Genomic DNA, 21,234 nt, shown 5'->3' with positions numbered 1-21,234 from the left:
CTGTTTCATTATCCTGATCTTTTGACCCAATATCATTTCTCTGTATTAGTGATTCCTTCCTTTATTAACATAGCCACCCCACCTCCCCTTCCTTCCTGCCTGTCCTTCCTGATCGTTAAATAACCTGGTACATTTAATTCCCAGGCATTGTCACCCTGCAGCCATGTTTCTGTAATGGCCACAAGATCATACCCATATGTAGTTATTTGTGCCATTAACTCGTCTATTTTGTTACGAATGCTACGTGCATTCAGATAGAGAACTTTCAAATATGTTTTGTGACACTTAGTTCCTGCTTTTGCCCTTTTTATTACTTTACCTTTTACTCCATACCTTCTGCCCCTTCCTGACACGCTCTGGTTTTTAATTTCCCCACTGCTACCTAAGTCTATGACCTTCTCTGTTGTCATTTTTATTATTTGCTCTCTAGGAACCTTCCCCCCCCCCCCCCCAGTTAGTTTAAAGCCCTCTCTACAGCCCTAGTTATATGATCCGCCAGGACTCTAGCCCCAGCACTGGCCAAGTGAAGCCCATCCCAACGGAACAGCTCCCTCCTGCCCCAGTACTGGTGCCAGTGTCCCAGGAAGCAAAGCCCATTTCTCCCACACCAGTCTTTGAGCCACGCATTTAACTCTCAAATTTTATTTGTCCTAGCCAAATTCGCTCGTGGCTCAGGTAATAATCCAGAGATTATTACCCTTGAGGTTCTGTTTTTTAATTTGACCCTAGCTGCTCATACTCCTTTAACAGAACCGGCTTCCTAGTCCTATCTACGTCGTTTGCACCAACATGGACCACGACAACTGGATCCACCCCCTCCCACTGCAAGTTTCTTTCCAGCCCAGAGGAGATGTCCTTAACCCTGGCACCGAGTAGGCAACACAGCCTTCGGGACTCTCGCTCTCGGCTGCAAAGAACTCTATCTATCCCCCTAATACTATCCCCTACCACTACAACATTTCTATTTACTCCCCCCTCTTGAATGGCCCCCCGTTCCACGGTGCTGTGGCCAGGTTGCTCATCCTCCCTGCAGTCCCTGCTCCTGTCCCCACAGGGAGTAAGAACCTCAAACCTGTTGGTCAAGAGCAAGGGCTGCGGCTCCTCCAGCTCTACCTCCTGGATCCCCGTACCTGCCTCACTCGTAGTCACACCGTCCTGTCCCTGACCATGGGCTACATCTGAATTAATTAACTTCATAGGTGTGACCACCTCCTGATACACAGAGTCCAGGTACTTCTCCCCCTCCCTGATGTGTCGCAGTGTCTGAAGCTCAGACTCCAGCTCATCAACACGGAGCTGGAGTTCCTGTAGCAGCAGACACTTGTCACAGACGTAATCACTGTGAGCCTCAATGGGGTTCACCAGTTCCCACATCGCGCAACAGTAACACATCACCTGCTCCATTCTATGTCATTAATTAAATTTTTTATTGTTAGTTATGGACACCCTCTGCCCGATTTTAGATGCTAGTATCCCCTTTAATTAATTGGATTTAAATTAAATCAATCCCTCTAGTTACACCAGTTAAATGGTTTACCAACAGTCACTCTGCACCAGAAAGGCCTTATTAACTACAACCCACAGAGTTAAAGTTTGAAAAGAGCACCTAACACCCCACTTACCCAAACTCACAGCACTCTCTGATGACTCACACTTGGACTGGTCTTTTTATACTGTTTGTTTGTTTACAGCCAAATGAGTCACCCCTGCTGATTGGTTAGAAAGCTGGTTTCCACTGCCTGCTGTGCCAATTTACTCCTACTGCAGTGTAACCTTGTTTTACTGTTCTTAAACCAACAGAATCCCAAATATTTAACTTTTCCCCTTTACTTAAACTGCTTAAGTAATCTTATCAAGAATGATTTAAAGAGAAATAACAATTAAAGAACTCTCACACTTACCCAAACTCACAGCACTCTTTGATGACTCGCACTCATGGGCTTATGGGCTTCTCGGTGCTGCTCCCTCTATACCTAGACAATTGTCTGCAGGAGGGTAAATCACCAGGTCTGGGAGGCCATTGTTAAATTTAGTGTTTCAGTAGGCCAGAGCTTTAGTACAGTGTGGTCCGCCTACTTTGAAATTACTTGAATAGGGTGAGGTTCTATTGTAAATGTTTATTAGAGAGTAGCTACCTATTAGATTAGCAATGTCCTGGCAATTTTAATTAAGACACGACGATCCTCAAATTTCTTCACCTGATGTTAAATTACTAACTGCTCAAAACCAATCCAGTACAAGTAATAAGAATGCCACTTCATATTTTTTTGTTAAGTTTCTAAATGGTCATCAACCTACAGCACAGATTGTGCACTAAGTTGTATTGAATGACCAGTTACATGCTCATTCTGGGAGTACACTGCACATGAAGAGCATGACTTTTACAGCTGCATAGGCTGTGGCTTGTATCACAGTTTAGATTTGAATACATACAAACTGTTTCTTTTTGTCAGTTGAAAGTCGAGTCATTTCTTCTTTATCTGCTTTCAGCTCCTCTTCATTATACTGGAAATCCCGAACAATAAACCTGAATGGAAGGGAAGGAAAGAAAACTGAGTGCAACCATTTCTGAAATGCAGATCTCTAAAGGAAATTATTTGGAAAGAAATCCTTACTTGTTCTCCCTGGCCTTTAGTCGAAAGTCATCAACTGCCTTCCTGAACAACGTGACCGTGAACAAGCCACTATCGTTGTCATCACATATCAACCTTTCAGGAGGGGAAAAAAAAGTCTCTCATAAAAAATGGCACATCTAAAATCGTTATACATCATTGCTTAGATTTCGGAGGCCTGATATTTAAAGTACAAGAAGATTGTTATCCTGTTCACAAATGTACCCACTCTAAATGTAGGCTGAGCACTGAACTTGCAATGTTGTGGCTGGGTCTCACCCAATGTTCACTCACAGCATGTTAAGCACAAGTGACAGATATATTTTAAATATAAATCAGTTCTTTTTAATGCTAAAAAGCAGAGCAGTTCAATCCATATTGCATGCCTGACCAACGTACAAGATATTTATTTAAAAGTATGCCCAACATCTTCTCCCCTCTTCTTCTCTTGCCATCTTGTACACCACAGGTGAGCAAGGGACCTCACTCTTTTGAGAACACTGGAAAAGAATGCAAGAATGAGGCAGGTAACTTCTGCCCCAGTTCACCAAGACACGATACCCCGTCCAACTCTCGCCCTGTCAGCTAACACCCAGCCTCTGCAACATCTCCCCTTTGGAATGGCCACCGGAGTTCCAAACTTCACCATGTGAGGAATTATAAGCAACATAGAAAATTAGCAAAAGCTGACCAACAGCTTCAAAACAGCTGACATCGTAAGAACAGCCCTGATTATAAGCCTACAACATGTGAAAACAGGTAGTTACACAAGCTTTGTAACAGGTTGTAGGTATACCAAACATTCCTTCACTTGTGTTGGAGGAAAGTAAACTTAAGTACATGAAATGCTGAAGAAGGAAATGCTAAAGATATAAAATTGGTGCTAATGGGTCCGGGAGCATGCTCCGCTTGAAAATTTGACATTAAAAATGATGCATTCTGGTTAATTGTAAGTATTTGTATGTTTCACACAAAGATTTTTTAAACTGAATTACTAACATACCACCATTTTCTCAAAAGTCACTCTTCCACATAAATTCTAAGTAAATTTACTCATGACTGTACCCATCCAACTCTCCACGCTTTCAAAGGGGCACTTTCTCCTCCTCCAACCCTTCCAGTTCATAGTACTCTTCTCCCTTTTCCTCTCCCTCAATTCTTTTCTTCCTCCACCCCTTCTCCCCCCGCCAATTCAACCTGTGACTCTTCTCCCCCCTCCAACTCCGTATTCTTTCACCACTCCCCTCCCATTGAACCTGGCATGCTTTCTCTCTTCCCCCCCCCCCCTTAGTTCATGTCGGCACTCTGCCTCCTCCCCTTCCCAAAACACTGCTGAGCCTCTCCCCTCTTAGCCCCAGCCGAAGTTCCACTCCCAGGTTCTTACTCCCCTCCACCTCTCCCTTCCCTTTCCCATTCAGTTGACATCCATTTCCCTCCCTCCTGTCCCTGCAGCGCCACTCCTATAGAGTCCTGCTGCTAATTGAAAGGGTTCCAGCTGTTGCATACAGTAGATGATAATTCCTGCCTACAACATGCACCAGCTAGAATCCCTTCCATTAGCCGCAGGAGTCTCAAAGGAGTCTCACTGAGGGTAGAGGAATCCAGTCCAATGTGTGTTGAATGTTGTCAGCAAATACTGACCATCAGCATGAAACTCTCAGTTGGTATGCATGTATAGCAGTTAATTTAGTGCCCTATGTTACAGAATAGCATGTTCATATTAAAATGCTGCACTATTAGGCTGCTAAACTTAAGTATACCAGGAATCTCTATCATCGCTAACTGAAAGTTAAGTTAGTTCAGCCTTAAATTAAGCTTAGACCCAATAACTACACTGCTTCTAAATAGTTGGATTAAGCTGCGCCACACCAAAATAAAAGTCAGAGGTTAGAATGCATTGCACAGGTTTTCAGCTTATACTGGATAGAAAGATTACAGAAAATAGACCAAAGACCTCCCTTACTTGCTTGACCGTGGGACCACCATCTCCGCCAGAGTTTCATAAGTTTTCTCCCATTCAAGATAACTTGTTCTAAAGAAAAAAAGTGGTTGAATAATTATGCAATGGTTCAGGGGCCAGGGTGATATTTTCACATCCAATTGGTCATTTAACTGTAATCATTTTTAGTTATATGATGAAGTTATGTATGCCATGAAGTTGATGATTGCTGAAGACTATTTAGACTTCACAATGTATCCCTTTATAGTTTGTCCATTACTACTTGCGGATACCAATTTTCTAATTGTGATGGCCTAAAGCACTGAAACAAAAAAAGTACCTGCTCGCCACAACTACTTTAATCTGCAATCAAATGGTTGCTTTTACTATTTTCTAAATTATACTAAAATACAAAAGCATCTTACTCAACATGTCATCCTGTACCCAATTCAAAATTGCTGGACATCAACACTAGATGACTTTAATGACGGTAAAATAAACACCAAAATGCATAATTATGAGAGTACGGCACTTGTGCTCATGCAACAAGTTTCTAATTTTCTGTTGATGCATTCGTGAATAGGTGGGAAAACACTTTTCTAACAAATTAGCAAGTACTAGTTTACGAGAGCATGCACCACTTCTTTTTCTTCAGCAGTCCCTCGGAACTGAGGATGACTTGCTTCCAGACTAAAAATGAGTTCTCAGGTGACTGATGAGTCCAATGCGGGACCTGCAGTCTCTGTCACAGGTGGGGCAGACGGTGGTTGAAGGGGCGCTTGGGTTGACGTGCGCTCCTTCCGCTTGCTCCCGGCGAAGAGACTCGAGGTGTTCGGCACCTTCCCGGATGCTTCTCCTCCACTTTGTGCAGTCTTGGGCCAGGGATTCCTAGGTGTCGGTGGGGATGTTTCACTTTTTCAAGGAGGCTTTGAGAGTGTCCTTGAAGCATTTCCTCTGCCCACCTGGGGCTCTCTTGCCGAGTAGAGCGCTCGTTTTGGGAGTTTCCTATCGAGCATGTGGACAATGTGGCCCGTCCATTGGAGCTGATCGCGCGTGGTCAAAGCTTCGATGCTGGGGATGTTGGCCTGAGTGAGAACATGCACTAACAGATGCAGTTTTACCATTGCACTGCATTATTGGTGAAACATCACAAAAATTTGAAAAATGCCACTTTTTTTTTATTCGTTCCTGGGATGTGGGTATCACTGGCAAGGCCAGCATTTATTGCCCATCCCTAATTGCCCTTGAGAAGGTGGTGGTGAACCGCCTTCTTGAACTGCTGCAACCGTGTGGTTCTTCTAGATGGTAGAGGTCGTGGGTTGGGAGGTGCTGTCAAAGAAGCCTTGGCGAGTTACTGCAGTGCATCTTGCAGATGGTACACACTGCAGCCACGGTGCACTGGTGGCGGAGGGAGTGAATGTTTAAGGTGGTGGATGTGGTGCCAATCAAGCGGGCTGCTTTGTCCTGAATGGTGTCGAGCTTCTTGAGTGTTGTTGGAGCTGCACTCATCCAGGCAAGTGGAGAGTATTCCATCACTCTCCTGACCTGTGCCTTGTAGATGGTGGAAAGGCTTTTGGGAGTCAGGAGGGGAGACACTCACCACAGAATACCCAGCCTCTGACCTGCTCTTGTAGCCACAATATTTATGTGGCTGGTCCAGTTAAGTTTCTGGTCAATGGGGACCCACAGGATGTTGATGTTGGGGGATTCGGCGATGGTAATGCCGTTAAAATTCAAGGAGCGGGATTAGACGCTCCCTTGTTGGAGATAGTCATTGCCTGGCACGTATGTTACTTGCTACTTATCAGCCCATGCCTGAATGTCATCCAGGTCTTGCTGCATGCAGGCATAGACTGCTTCATTATCTGTGGAGTTGCGAATGGCACTGAACACTGTGCAATCATCAGCAAACAACCCCACTTCTGACCTTATGATGGAGGGAAGGTCATTGATGAAACAGCTGAAGATGGTTGGACCTAGGACACTGCTGAGGAACTCCTGCAGCGATGTCCTGGGGCTGAGATGATTGGCCTCCAACAACCACAACCATCTTCCTTTGTGCTAGGTATGACTCCAGCCAGTGGAGAGTTTTCCCCAATTCCCACTGACTTCAATTTTACTAGGGTTCCTTGATGCCACACTCGGTCAAATGCTGCCTTGATGTCAAGGGCAGTCACTCTCATCTCACCTCTGGAATTCTGCTCTTTTGTCCCTGTTTGGACCAAGGCTGTAATGAGGTCTGGACCCGAGTGGTCCTGGCAGAACCCAAACTGAGCATCGGTGAGCAGGTTATTGATGAGGAAGTGCTGCTTGATAGCACTGTCGATGACACCTTCCATCACTTTGCTGATAATTGAGAGTAGACTGATGGGGCGGTAATTGGCCGGATTGGATTTGTCCTGTTTTTTGTGGACAGGACATACCTGGGCAGTTTTCCACATTGTCGGGTAGATGCCAGTGTTGTAGCTGTACTTGAACAGCTTGACTAGAGGCACGGCTAGTTCTGGAGCACAAGTTTTCAGCACGACAACCAGGATATTGTCGGGGCTCATAGCCTTTGCTGTATCCAGTGCACTCATCCATTTCTTGAGATCACATAATACTATCTTAAAATTTCTAAACCAAGGTAGGGCCATTTTGCCTTAATTATAGTTTGAGAGCAGTTGGGATTGCACAATGCCCTATTTTCAGGGCCAGGCATGGCACAAGATTAGATGGAACACGCTAGATATTGCTGCCTTCATTGTGACTGACCCTGAAAGAAGCCTCCAGCAAAACTGGTTTAACCGAGAATCTACCCAATCTGAAATAATGACTAAAGATATAGGAAGTTAACCTTTGGAATGTTTACCTTATGCAAAACTCAAACAGCCTGCCCCCTACATGCAGGTTCATATCTAGGTGCCTGAAAATTCAATCCTGATTACAATTTAGGACAAGCAAGTATAGACAGTAGTCACTATTCTTGGCTACAGAGATGAGAATTCAAAAGGTGCAGGAAAAAAAACTAAATTATAATAGGGAAGTAACAGACTTGTAAGGCCCAAGAATAACTTATTAGCTCCCTTCAATATAGTTCGACCTTGTGGTAAAGTTCAGGTTAGTAAATGTGGGATCAATATACTGTATATATGCACTGAACTATAAATTGTACCCTTCAACTATTGCTCTGCCTTATGAAGCATCAAACGTTGAATGGCAAGTCTAATGTTATTTTTGCAATTCCACTTTCAAACACTGGATGGAACCAGAAACACCACATTCTGACATTTAATGATAAAACTCCAGGAAAAGCACTTGGAAAATATTCAGGAGGTTTGTATTGTTACAAGATTTCAACTTCTGGTCTACCCAGAAGTCAACAAAACAACACTAATTGTTATAATAGTGACTATAATGGATAATTGAATGGACATCAAAGAATCATGCAGCACAGGAGGCCCTTCAGCTCTGTGCCGACTCTCAAAGAGCTACCAATTAGTCCCATTCCCCTGCTCTTGCCCCATATCCCTGCAATTTTTACTTTTTAAACATATGTCCAATTCCCTCTTAAAAGTTACTATTGAGTCTGATTCCACCACCCTTTCAGGCAGTGCTTTCCAGATCATAACTCAGTGAAAAAATCTCATCTTGCCCCCCTGGCATTTTTTGCCAATTATCTTAAATCTGTGTCCTCTCGTTACCGATCCTCCTGCCAGTAGAAAATGTTTGTCCCTATTTACCCTATCAAAACTACTCAATTTTGAACACCTAGAATCAGAGAAATTTACAGCACAGAAGGGGGCCATTTGGCCCATCGTGTCTGTGCCGGCCGAAAGAGCTATCCAACCTGATCCCACTTTCCAGCTCTTGGTCCGTAGCCTTGTAGTTACCGCACTTCAAGTGCATATCCAAGTGCTTTTTAAGTGCAATGAGGGTTTCTGCCTCTACCACCCACTCAGGCAGTGAGTTCCAGACCCCCACCACCCTCTGGGTTCTCCTCAACTCCCCTCTAATCCTTCTACGAATTACTTTTAATCTACGCCCCCTGGTTATTGACCTCTCTGCTAAGGGAAATAGGTCCTTCCTATCCACTCTATCTCGGCCCCTCAATTTTATACACCGCAGTCAAGTCTCCCCTCAGCCTCCTCTGTTCCAAAGAAAACTACCCCAGCCTATCCAATCTTTCCTCATAGCTAAAATTCTCCAGTCCTTGCAACATCTCTAGTGCAATCACATCTTTCCTGTAATGTGGTGACCAGAACTGTATGCTGTACTCTAGCTGAGGCCTAACTAGTGTTTTATGCAGTTGAATAACCTTCCTGCTCTTATATTCTATGGCTCGGCTAATAAAGGAAAATATCCCATATGCCTTCTTAACCACCTTATCTACCCAACCTGCTACCTTCAGGGATCTGTGGACATGCACTCCAAAGTCCCTCTGTTCCTCAATAACAGAAAATGCTGGAAAAACTCAGCAGGCCAGGCAACATCCGTGGAGAGAAAATAGAGTCAATGTTTTGGGTCAAACCCTTTGTCAAGACTGGAAATGCACAGGAAATGAAATAGATTAAAAGGCCAGGCTGGGAGAGAACAAAAGAGAAGTGAAGAGACATTAAGAGGTATTCAAAACGAGACGAGATGGTGATAGGACTAGTGGAGACAAAAGACGGCTCTAGATTAGGTGTGAAATGCGCTGGCAGAATGAGAGACAGCTGCCATGTGGGAGAGAAAAAAAAAGTGTGGGGGGGGGGGGGGGAGAAAGAGGGCCAAAACAAAGGTGTGGATAAAAAAAAGTAAAAATGTAATGGGGGCTGAGGTTATGATCTGAAATTGTTGAACTCAATACGGAGTCCAGAAGGCTGTAAAGTGCCTTATCGGAAGATGAGGTGCTGTGCCTCGAGTTTACGCTGAGCTTCCGTGGAACAATGCAAGAGCCCGAGTACAGTGAGGTCTGAGTGGGAATGAGGCGGTGAATTAAAATGACAGGTGACCGGAAGCTCAGGGTCACCCTTACGGACTGAACGGAGGTGTTCCGCAAAGCAGTCACCCAATCTGCGTTTGGTCTCCCCAATGTAGAGGAGACCGCATCGTGAGCAGCGAATACAGTATACTAGATTGCAAGAAGTACAAGTAAATCGCTGTTTCACCTTGAAGGGGTGTTGGGGCCCTGGACAGTGGGAAGGTATAAGGGCAGGTGTTGCATCTCCTGCGCTTGCACGGGAAGGTGCCGGGCGAAGGGGAAGGGGTGCTGGGGGTGATAGAGGAGTGGACTAGGGTGTCGCGGAAGGAGCGGTCTCTACGGAATGCTGAAAGTCGAGGGGAGGGGAAGATGCGTTTGGTGGTGGGATCACTTTGGAGGTGGCGGAAAATGATCCGTTGAATGCGGAGGCTGGTGGGGTGAAAGGTGAGGACAAGGGGAACCCTATCGTGGTTCCGGGAGGGAGGGGCAGGGGTGAGGGCAGAAGTGCGGGAGATAAAATGGACACGGTCGAGGGCTGTGTCAGCTGAGTTTTTCCAGCATTTTCTGTTGTTATTTCGGATTTCCAGCATCTGCAGCATTTTGCTATCGTCCCTCTGTTCCTCTACACTTCTCAGTATCCTACCATTTATTGTGTATTCCCTTGCCTTTTTAGCCCTCCCCAAATGCATTGCCTCTATTAAATCTCCCCTTAACCTTCTTTGCTCCAAGAGAACAATCCCAGCTTCGCTAGTCTCTCTACACACCTGAATTCCCTCATCCCTGGCACCATTCCAGGAAATTTCCTCTGCACCCTCTCCAAGGCATTGACATGCTTGTAATAATATGGAGGATAATGAACTTTAAAGTAAAACACTTAACAGCCATATCACCTTGTCCTGTCACCTTCAAAGATTTGTGTATGTGAACCCCCAGGTCTCTGTTCCTGCACCCTGCTTTAAAATGTCACCATTTAGTTTAGTTTTTCCTCAGTTTTCCTTCCAAAATGCATCTCTTCACATTTCATCTGATTTTTCTTAGAACTTTCAGCTTTTACCATCAATATTTGGGTTTTTTCATATTAACCAGCCATGTTGAACTAGTACACAATTTTTAAACTTTTGACAACTTTTTTAAAAAAACAATTAAAAAAAGTTTCTTACTTCGGCACAACTACCAACAAAGTAACAAGATATTCAGAGTCCATTACAAAGTCTTCCTTCTTCACAATATCAGCAAGGCTTCTCGTCATCAAACTTCCCCTACAAATGACCATACAAACCAATTATCAGCACAAGGTAAATACTGCAGTTCTCCTGGGGAAAATAATATATCATTAATACTTACAAGCGCTTCGAAAGGACACAATAATGGTCGAGGCCAAGGATGAAGAATTAATTCTCAAAAGGTTACATTTACATTTCCTAATTCGAATGGACAAGAAATAGGCTACAAATGGGAATAACCACTTAATCCCAAAGTGGTCCCACCATAACTTCCAACATTCCCATCATTGAAGCAACTGTAAACCCCAGTGACTGTAAAATGACTATTTGAGGTATCTAACTTCTTAAGCTGGGGATGTGGCATAAAAAGGGAGAACAAAAGAGCAAGAGGTAAAAATACTTATACTTCTAACTTTACAGTAATTGTAAAGCAGATTAAATGCAAGGCAATTCAATTTAAATTATGATACACATGAAAAAATAACTTACACATTCTTCCTCTCTAGATTCTGTAAGTTTCCTTTCAGATTGTTGTATGCTGATGCTCTTGCTTTTAGATCATTGTCAATCTGTGATACTTGCTGCAAATTTCCAAACAGCATATAATAGTTAATGGATCTTTCAAATGGCCCAGGAACAGTGTGCAAGTAAAAATAAGTGAAAACCTTCTGTAGCATTTGGAAATCAAATATATGCTAAAATTCAGTGTAAATTGAAACTATCCCCTTTTCACAGACAACCAGTATCCCAGCAGTCGATTACTTATTTAAAACTTCTCTGCAAAAGTTATAAATGAACTAGGGCCTACCTAGCACATTCGCAAAAGAATGAATGTCGAAATCAGCAAGAATTATGGCCTGAGCATATGTAAAAGGACAAAAAAAGGCCATTCACCCCATCAGCACTGAATCTTCCAGTGCAGCTTGCGTATTAACATCCAACTGCATTTTGAATGCCGTTCTGTTTGTCTCTACTATATACTTACAATGTATGCTACTTTGGGTCCCTGACAACCATGTGTGCGGGAAGTGTATCCAGCTGCAGCTACTGGCAGACCGCATTGCGGTGTTGGAGCTGCGAATGGATACATACTGGAGCATTTGCGATGCTGAGGACATCGTGGATAGCACGTTTAGGGAGTTGGTCACACCGCAGGTAAAGGCTGCACAGGCAGGACGGGAATGGGTGACCGTCAGGCAGAGTAGTAGGTGCAAACAGATATACCGCTTTGGATATTGTTGGAGGAGATGGCTTAACAGGGGAAGGCAGCAGCAGCCAACTTCCTGGCACCGTGGGTGGCTCTGCTGCACATGACGGGAGGAGAAAAAGCGGGAGAGCTATATTGATGGGGGATTCTATTGTAAGGGGAATAGATAGGCATTTCTGCGGCCGCAAACGAGACTCCAGGATGGTATGTTACCTCCCTGGTGCAAGGGTCAAGGATGTCTCGGAGCGGCTGCAGGGCATTCTGAAGGGGGAGGGAGGGTGAACAGCCAGTTGTCGTGGTGCATATAGGTACCAACGATATAGGTAAAAAACGGGATGAGGTCCTAAAAGCTGAATATAGGGAGTTAGGAGGCAAATTTAAAAAATAGGACCTCAAAAAGGTAGTAATCTCAGGATTGCTACCAGTGCCACGTGCTAGTCAGAGTAGAAATAGAAGGATATTGCAGATGAATACGTGGCTAGAGGAATGATGCAAGGGGGAGGGATTCAAATTCCTGGGATATTGGAACCGGTTCTGGGGGAGGTGGGACCAGTACAAACTGGGCGGTTTGCACCTGGGCAGGACCGGGACCGATATCCGAGGAGGAGTGTTTGCTAGTGCTGTTGGGGAGGGTTTAAACTAAAATGGCAGGGGGTTGGGAACCTGTGCAGGGAGACAGGGGAAAGGGGAGCAAGAATAGAAGCAAAAGACAGGAAGGAGAAAAGCAAAAGTGGAAGGCAGAAAATCAAGGGTGTAAATCAATCAGGACCACAGTAAATAATGATTCTAAAAGGACTAAGTCTTAAAAAAAGACGCCTGAAGGATTTGTGTCTTAATGCAAGGAGCATTCGTAATAAGGTGGATGAATTAGCTGCGCAAATAGATGTAAACGGATGAGATATAATTGGGATTACAGAGACATGGCTCCAGGGTGACCAAGGCTGGGAATTCAACATCCAGGGGTATTCAATACTCAGGAAGGACAGGCAAAAAGCAAAAGGAAGTGGGGTAGCATTGCTGGTTAAAGAGATTAACAATAGTAAGGAAGGATATTAGCTCTGATGATGTGGAATCTGTATGGGTAGAGCTGAGAAATACCAAGGGGCAGAAAACGTTAGTGGGAGTTATATACAGATCCCCAAACAGTAATGTGGAGGTTGGGGATGGCATTAAACGGGAAATTAGAGACGCGTGCAATAAGGGCACAGCAGTTGTCATGGGTGACTTTAATCTACATATACATTGGGCTAACTAAATTAGTAACAATACCGTGGAGGAGGAATTCCTAGAGTGTATACAGGATGGTTTCCTGGACCAATATGTCAAGGAACCAACTAGAGATCAGGCCATCTTAGACTGGGTATTATGTAATGAAAAAGGATTAATTAGCAATCTTGTTGTGCGCGGCCCCTTGGGGAGGAGCGATCATAATATGATCAAATTCTTCATTAAAATGGAGAGTGAAGTAGTTGACTCAGAGTCTAGGGTCCTGAATTTAAATAAAGGAAACTACGATGGTATGAGGTGCGACTAGGCTAAGATGGATTGGGGAACGTTACTTAAAGGGTTGATGGTGGATAGGCAATGGCAAACATTTAAAGATCGCATGGATGAACTACAGAATTTGTTCATCCCTGTTTGGCAAAAAAATAAAACAAAAAAGGTGACTCAACTGTGGCTAACAAGGGAATTTAGGAATAGCATAAGATCCAAGGCGAGGACATATAAATTGGCCAGAAAAAGCAGCAAACCTGAGGATTGGGAGCAGTTTAGGATTCAGCAAAGGAGGACAAAGGGATTAATTAAGAGGGGGAAAATAGAGTAAGAGAGTAAGCTTTCAGGGAACATAAAAACTGACTGTAAAAGCTTCTATAGACATGTAAAGAGAAAAAGATTGGTGAAGTCAAGCGTAGGTCCCTTGCAGTCAGAATCAGGGGAATTTATAATGGGGAACAAAGAAATGGCAGAACAATGAAACACATGCTTTGGTTCTGTCTTCAGAAAGGAGGACACAAAGAACCTCCCAGAGATATCGGGGAACATAGGGTCTAATGAGAGGGAGGAACTGAAAGAAATCAGTATTTGTAGGGAAATGGACAGGATTGAAGGCCGATAAATCCCCAGGGCCTGATAATCTATATCCTAGGGTACTTAAGGAAGTGGCCCTAGAAATAGTAGATGCATTGCTGGTCATCTTCCAAAATTCTATAGACTCGAACAGTTCCCATAGATTGGAGGGTAGCTAATGTAACCCCACTATTTAAAAAAAGGTGGTAGAGAGAAAACAGGGAATTATAGACCGGTTAGCCTGACATCAGTAGTGGGGAAATGCTAGAGTCCATTATGAAAGATGTAATAGCAGAGCACTTGGAAAACAGCGACAGGATCGGACAAAGTCAACATGAATTTACAAAAGGTAAATCATGCTTGACTAATCTACTGGAATTTTTTGAGGGTGTGACTGGTAGAATAGATAAGGGAGAACCAGTGGATGTGGTGTATTTGGACTTTCAGAAGGCTTTCGATAAGGTCCCGCAAAGTTAAAGCGCATGGGATTGGGGGTAAGGTACTGACTTGGATAGAGAACTGGTTGGCAGACAGGAAGCAAAGAGTTGGAATAAACAGGTCTTTTTCTGAGTGGCAGGCAGTGACTAGTGTGGTACCGCAGGGATCGGTGCTAGGACCCCAGCTAGTCACAATATATATTAATGATCTAGTTGAAGGAACTGGATGTAATATCTCCAAGTTTGCAGGTGACACAAAGCTGGGTGGGCGTGTTTGCGGTGAGGAGGATGCAGAGAAACTCCAATGTGATTTGGACAGATTGGGTGATTATACTGCATCTGCCATGCATCTGCCCAATGTGGATAAATGCAAGGTTATATACTTTGGTGGCAAAAACAGGAAGGCAGATTATTATCTGAACAGCAACAGATTGGGAAGGATGTTCTTGCCATGGAGAGAGTGCAGCGAAGATTCACCAGACTGATACGTGGGATGGCAGGAATGAAGTATGAAGAGAGATTGGGTCGATTAGGCTTATATTCGCTAGAGTTTAGAAGAATGAGAGGGGATCTCATTGAAGCTTATAAAATTCTAACAGGACTAGACAGACTAGATGCAGGATGTATGTTCCCGATGGCGGGAGAGTCCAGAACCAGGGGTCACAGGCTAAGGGTAAGGGGTAAGTCATAAGCCATTTAGGACTGAGATGAGGAGGAATTTCTTCACCCAGAGTGTGGTGAACCTGTGGAATTCTCTACCACAGAAGGCAGTTGAGGCCAATTCATTGAATATATTCAAGAAGGAGTTAGATATATTTCTTAAGGCTAAAGGGATCAAGGGATATGGGGAGAAAGCAGAGACAGGGTACTGAATTTGGACGATCAGCCATGATCTCATTAAATGGCAGAGCAGGCTCGAGGGGCCAAATGGCCTACTCCTGCTCCTATCTTCTATGTTTCTAAAACAGTGCTCAGTGCTTTACATAAGTGGCCAGTTATACCAAGCTATTGTATAACATACTGTTGAGCAATAAAATCTATCATATAGCAAAACACAATGAAAATTTGATTCAGAAGTGTTGTCTTGTGGGAGAAAGTAGGTTTCAAAACACTTCTGGAGCTCGATATTTCACTCCATCCTAAATCTAATGGAAAGAATCCAAGACTCTAACATTCAGTACCAAGCAGAGCATACAATGGTATCCATTCAGTACTGAACATTCCCATTTCAGACCATTCGAATAAATAACAAAACTTGAAAGCAATCCTTGGGATGATCCGCCAGAACCAGTTAGCTGACCAGGCCAGAGACGACCTAACCACCTTCACCTCAATCTTATTCCTTTAACAGAAAGACTCGAAGTATTAAGTACCATCAAGTGGGAGATCATTGCAGGGAGCTCAGAAATGTTGCCACTACTGTCCCTTTCACCTCCTCTGTAGTAACTCCGAGGCTGTCATCAATCATTGCTGCTTGGAAGATTAACCAGCAATTGCTCCTGAAGTTTCAGGTAAAGAATCCACACTCCCACTGCTACTTGGAAATGGTAGAGAGAGTTGATGCTAAATTTTATGTTGCAGAATAGCATCTGTACCCAACTGTTATGACCATGCCATTGACTGGTGCCAATGACATGCAACCCACTGCTTCCAAGAACATTACATCTGCATCAGCCACTGCTATCAAGGGTTCTTTGGCAAATTTACAGAATAAAAGCTCTATTCATACCAAACTAAACTTCAACTCTACCATAGTTGGGAATGTGGGCATGACAAAAAAAAAATGTAGCAAGCTCTAAACAGTAGCTTTCTGGTTCTCGGCAAACCATTTTAAAATCACCATTATCAACAAGTTGACAGTCCATAAAACACAAACAATTGTTCTATTTTCCTGTACGTCACTGCTACCCTGCATTTTGGCAGAAGGAACAGGGAGAGGCAATATACACTTGATGACACAGTTTTAAAGAGTGTGCAGGGACAGAGGGACCTGGGAGTTAATGCGCATAGGTCCCTAAAGGTGGCAGGATATACTGAGAGAGTGGTTAGCAAAGCTTATGGGATCTTGGGCTTCATAAATAGAGGCATTGAGTACAAAAATAGAGGTTATGCTGAATCTTTATAAAGCGCTGGTTAGGCCACAACTGGAGTATTGCATCCAGTTCTGGTCACCACACTTTAGGAAGGATGTGAAGGCCCTCGAGAGGGTGCAGAGGAGATTTATCAGAATGGTTCCGGGGATGGGGGGTCTTGGCTACAAGGACAGGTTGGAGAAGTTGGATTTGTTTTCATTAGAGTCAAGGAGGTTGAGGGGTGATTTGATAGAGGCGTACAAGATTATGACAGGTTTGGATAGGCTAGACGGGGAAAGGCTGTTCCCACTAGTTGATGGTACAAGGACTAGGGGACACAGATTTAAGGTTTTGGGCAAGAAATACAGGGGGCATGTAAGGAAAACTTTTTTTTAAATGCAGCGAGTGATGACGACCTGGAATTCGCTGCCGACGGAAGTGGTGGAAGCGGAGACACTCAATGTTTTCCAGGAGAGACTGGATAGGCACTTGAGGGAAATAAACTTGCACAGCTATGGGGATAGAGCGGGGGAATGGGACTGACTGGATTGCTCTACAGAGAGCCAGCACGGACTCGATGGGCCGAATGGCCTCCTTCTGTGCCGTATGACTATAACGTATGACTATGTATCCTCAATAAAGCAAATAAAATATTAGAACATCTGTTATGGACATTACAGTTGTACGTTATTTGGCCTTAACACAGAAGAATATTTATATTCCTCCGCAACTAGATAATGTATGGAGTAAAATCTAAACATTACTGTTAATTTCTGCTCACAAGTTTCCAAAGTGATTCTAACAATTATAAAATTAGAAGATAAAAACACTCAAAACTAAACCATTTGAAATATCTTTAGTGAACACGAAATATTTACACACAATATCCCTTGGAAATTTTGGCAGACTGCAGAACTTGTGTTAAAACACATTATTGAGTTCCAAAAATGAATTTAAACACCGACCTTAGTAATGATTTCAGAAATGTTTTTCAGAGACTGTTTGATTGGATACTTTGCCATGTCCCACTGAAAACTTGTGATATAGGTGACCAAGTCAACTAGGGGAAAAAACACAACCTGTTTTAAAAATGTAATAGAACAAAGATTCTCAGTTTTTGTTAGAATAAAAACAGCCGTGACCAGTTAAACAAATTCTATGTACCCATCTGAATTATTTTGATTGTGAGCCGACAGTATTTCGCACAGGTATGTTGGCGCACTAAGCAGTCAAAATTTCAGATTTTTTTAAACAAATCCCACTAGAGTAGAAACAAGCTGATATTGTACTAATTTTCAAAAACTGTGCCAAAATAGATTTGGCAATCCTATATCAGAACAAGGTAAATAACAGAATCAATGATAAATTAACTAAAGGTTTACTATATGACAATCATCTAGTAAATAGCAGTCAGCGATTTAGATGGGGAAAGTCCTGCCTGTAAGTTTGACAAAGCAACATCTCAAATGGATGGTAGAAAGCTATACAATATGGTCTACTTGGACATTCAAAAAGCCCTTGCTACAGCTACTTAAGCATAAGGAATTCAATGCAAAAACCTGGGAATGCCTATGAAATTGGCTGAAAGATATGAAGCAGTTGATATTTGTTAGGAGCATTACTCAGTTTTTTTTTATAAAAGGGCGGTGGGGGGGGGTTGGGTGCAGGGAAGGGCAAGAAAGCAGTGCTGAGTACAGTGCCCCCAGCATCAGTGCTGTCCTGAAGTCAGGAAGTTCTTCACACAAAGTGATCAACAGGTGAAATGAACTTCCAGGTGAAGTAGTGGAAGCAATAACTCTGGAATCATTTAACAGCTGGATATTGTGGCTCAGACTGCAGCATTTCTTTCTGGAAGGAAGAGCTCGGATGGGCCAAATGGGTTTCCTTTTCCATCTCTACCTGGTGTAAAAGCTTGACCCACAGCCTTGAACACTGTTCATCTATTAATTAATTAAATAAAAGCCTTGTGTATAGGAACATAGTTTCAGAATCATAAGTAGCTAGAATCTTAGAGAATTGACCTTGAAAAGCAAACTTTACACTGCAGTAAAATGGAAACTTTATTTGTACACAGGAGCACAGATATGAAACTACTGTAATAAGTAGCTAAGCTAAATCACAAGAATTCAATATGAATAGTATACTCCATGAAATTTAATTTCGTACAAAAAGATCAAAGTTAACCATTTCATGGTTATATACATAATTCTGCATTCAACATTTAAAATTCAAGTTCAAATTCAGCCTGAAACAAGTTACAGTGAGCTCTTAACATTAGGGTGGCAATGAACACTGTCAATTGTTTAAAAGCATATAAAACTAAAGTCACCCAACAGTGAGTGGAAGCGGCAATCCAGGAGATCATTCACTTGATTATAAAGCCCATTTAACCCACAACTGCTTCACCAAATCAACTATTTAAAGTAACAAGAAGCTGAGCCATATGGACCTGGGGGCAGGTAGGGGTTCAATCCCCATTCTTGGCTGAGTTAGTTGATCATTGCTGTCCACCTGCACCAAGCTGGCTATCTACACAAGGACACTGAGCAAAGACATGATCGGATTCAACAACGATGCCCTTGCAACAGAATAGATGAGAAATGCAACATCGAGGTTCATATTATATAGGGTACCCGTGGATCAGTGCCGCAAGAGGTCAATGCCTTCATAAGAGGAATAAAATTGGCAGGGGAAAAAAAAGCTAAGTATTCCAAAAAGCATTAATGAATGAGGTGTAAAGGAAGATTATAAATACTATACAACACACTATGAAACTAGCATGAAGATAGCACATGGCGTGGAAGGTGTTACAAGGTAGTAAGCTTATAAAAGGGATTAAATAATATCAAAAGCCACAAAGTAAATCTCAGTCTCATCTGAATAGAGATACGGTATAATCTTAACACATTTGTGTTCTTAATGGTTGTTTGTAGCACCAGTTTTATTCAGTTTTCAAAAGTCTTGTTAAGTAGGCAGCAAACTGACGAAATAGACAGCAGGTTCCTCTGCTCAAACCACATTACTTGAAATTAAATGGTGAGGGGGGACAGGGGGGTTTTGAGAGAATTCGAGCATGTCTGGTTTAGATGGCACAGCTGACAATGATGAATAAAGGGAGTGGGAAGTACACAAAAGGCCAGAGTCAAAGTAAGACTTTGGGGGAGGGGTTTGTAGGGCTGGAGGAAGTTACAGAGATAGGGAGGGGCGAACCCATGAAGGGATTTAAACACGAGAATGAGAATTTTAAATTGGATGCATCGGGAGCCAATGTTGTAGTGTATGTAACTGTTCCACCTTTAAGAGAACTATTTTAGTAACCGTTCCACCTTTAAGAGAACTATTTTAAGAGTTGCACTACTTTCTCTTGGCTGCTGTATACTGTAATACCGGTGGTGACCACACCGGTATATAAGTGCTGTGTAATGATTTATTGGGCAGTTCCGCCCTGACCTTCAACCAGTAAAGACCTGTTAAATTTTACTCTTGTGGTCTGTGTAGTAATTCTCAATATAACACACAGACTTAACAGTGGCGATGAGTACGATCTTACCCTGCGGCAGAGATACATCCAAGGCAGTTTAACGGGCGTCGAGAAGAGGCATCCGCCCTCACCATTCTGCTGAGAAAAGACTCGAGTCTGCAGAGCGAAGGAAGAATTCTGACACGAAGCCTTCCATCAGCAACAGGCAGTGATCATCCCTTCTATCACGGTGCTGGGTAAGCCGATCAGCGACGAGCAGCAAGTCGGCCACGTTGACTGTGAGTAGGGGAGAAAATAACAACAAAAAAACGGAGGATATAAGGGCGGAGAACTCGACCACGGCCGGGGAAAAGAGCCGGACAGAAGTCGGGGCCAGAGGCGCTGAGACTGGGGCAGCGTAAGGCATGGAAGCCGCGGTGAATACAAACGCAGCCGGTGAGAGAGACCGGGCTGCAAGCGGGCTGGGAGACGCAACAGCGTCGAGAGAGAGCTCGACCGCGACCGGTGAAAAAGGCCGGGCAGCTACCGAGGCCGTGAGGCGCAGCGACCGGGTCAGCGTAAGGCGCGGGAGAAAAGAAAAAAAAAAAAAAACGCGGAGAACTCAGCCGCAGCCGGGGGAAAGGACCGGACTGCAAGAGGGGCTGGGAGGCGCGATTTGAAAACCGCTGGGGGAGGGCGAACGCAGCAATACGGCAATCGCCATTACAGCCAGCGGGGGAGAAAAGCAAACGCAGGAAGCCGCCATTTTCAGAGGCGGGGGAAGAAGACAAGCGCGGGAAACCGCCATTTTGTAAAAGAAAAAAAAAAAAAATTCTTTTGTTTCTCAAGAAGATCGCGAGGATGCCTAAGCGTGGTAACATCAACGATTTTGATCCCGATGTTGACGATTGGGCCACGTATGTAGAACGCATAGAGATATATTGTAAGGCAAATAAAATATCAAATGAAGATAAAGCACTAACCTTACTAAACTCAATGGGTGCGAAGACATACGGACTATTGAAGCATCTTCTATCACCAGCTAAACCGACGGATCAGACTTTCGCTAATATTGTTGCTGTCCTGAAGGATCATTTGAACCCCACACCGCTGATGTTAGCAGAACGGTTTAAATTTTATGCGAGAACGCAACTGAAAGAGGAAAGCAACGTGGAGTACTTAATTGAACTGCGTAAGCTAGCGAAATACTGTCAGTTTGGGGAAGGACTGACAGAGGCACTGAGAGACAAATTTGTGTGCGGATTGTCGAAAGAA

General features: G+C 43.5%; 1 protein-coding gene across 5 annotated transcripts in view; it reads right to left on the bottom strand.

Moving 5' to 3' along the window:
• LOC147115189 (V-type proton ATPase subunit C 1-A-like) overlaps positions 1–21,234 on the bottom strand; it is a 255,177-nt gene that overhangs the window by 12,965 nt on the left and 220,978 nt on the right. For all 5 annotated transcript variants that reach the window (XM_085993521.1, XM_085993522.1, XM_085993520.1 and 2 more), the window contains 6 exons: positions 17,465–17,559; positions 11,206–11,297; positions 10,654–10,752; positions 4,576–4,644; positions 2,616–2,708; positions 2,434–2,527 (listed from right to left, as the gene is read on the bottom strand). In XM_085993521.1, coding sequence (XP_085849647.1) covers positions 2,434–2,527; positions 2,616–2,708; positions 4,576–4,644; positions 10,654–10,752; positions 11,206–11,297; positions 17,465–17,521 — 504 coding nt within the window. In that variant the 5' untranslated portion in view covers positions 17,522–17,559. The remainder of the gene's footprint in view (positions 1–2,433; positions 2,528–2,615; positions 2,709–4,575; positions 4,645–10,653; positions 10,753–11,205; positions 11,298–17,464; positions 17,560–21,234) is intronic.

Source organism: Somniosus microcephalus, chromosome 7 (assembly GCF_052327205.1).
Source record: "Somniosus microcephalus isolate GS21.2 chromosome 7, FLI_Smic_1.0, whole genome shotgun sequence".
Lineage (NCBI taxonomy): Eukaryota > Metazoa > Chordata > Chondrichthyes > Squaliformes > Somniosidae > Somniosus > Somniosus microcephalus.
This window is presented reverse-complemented; position numbering and strand designations above follow the sequence as displayed.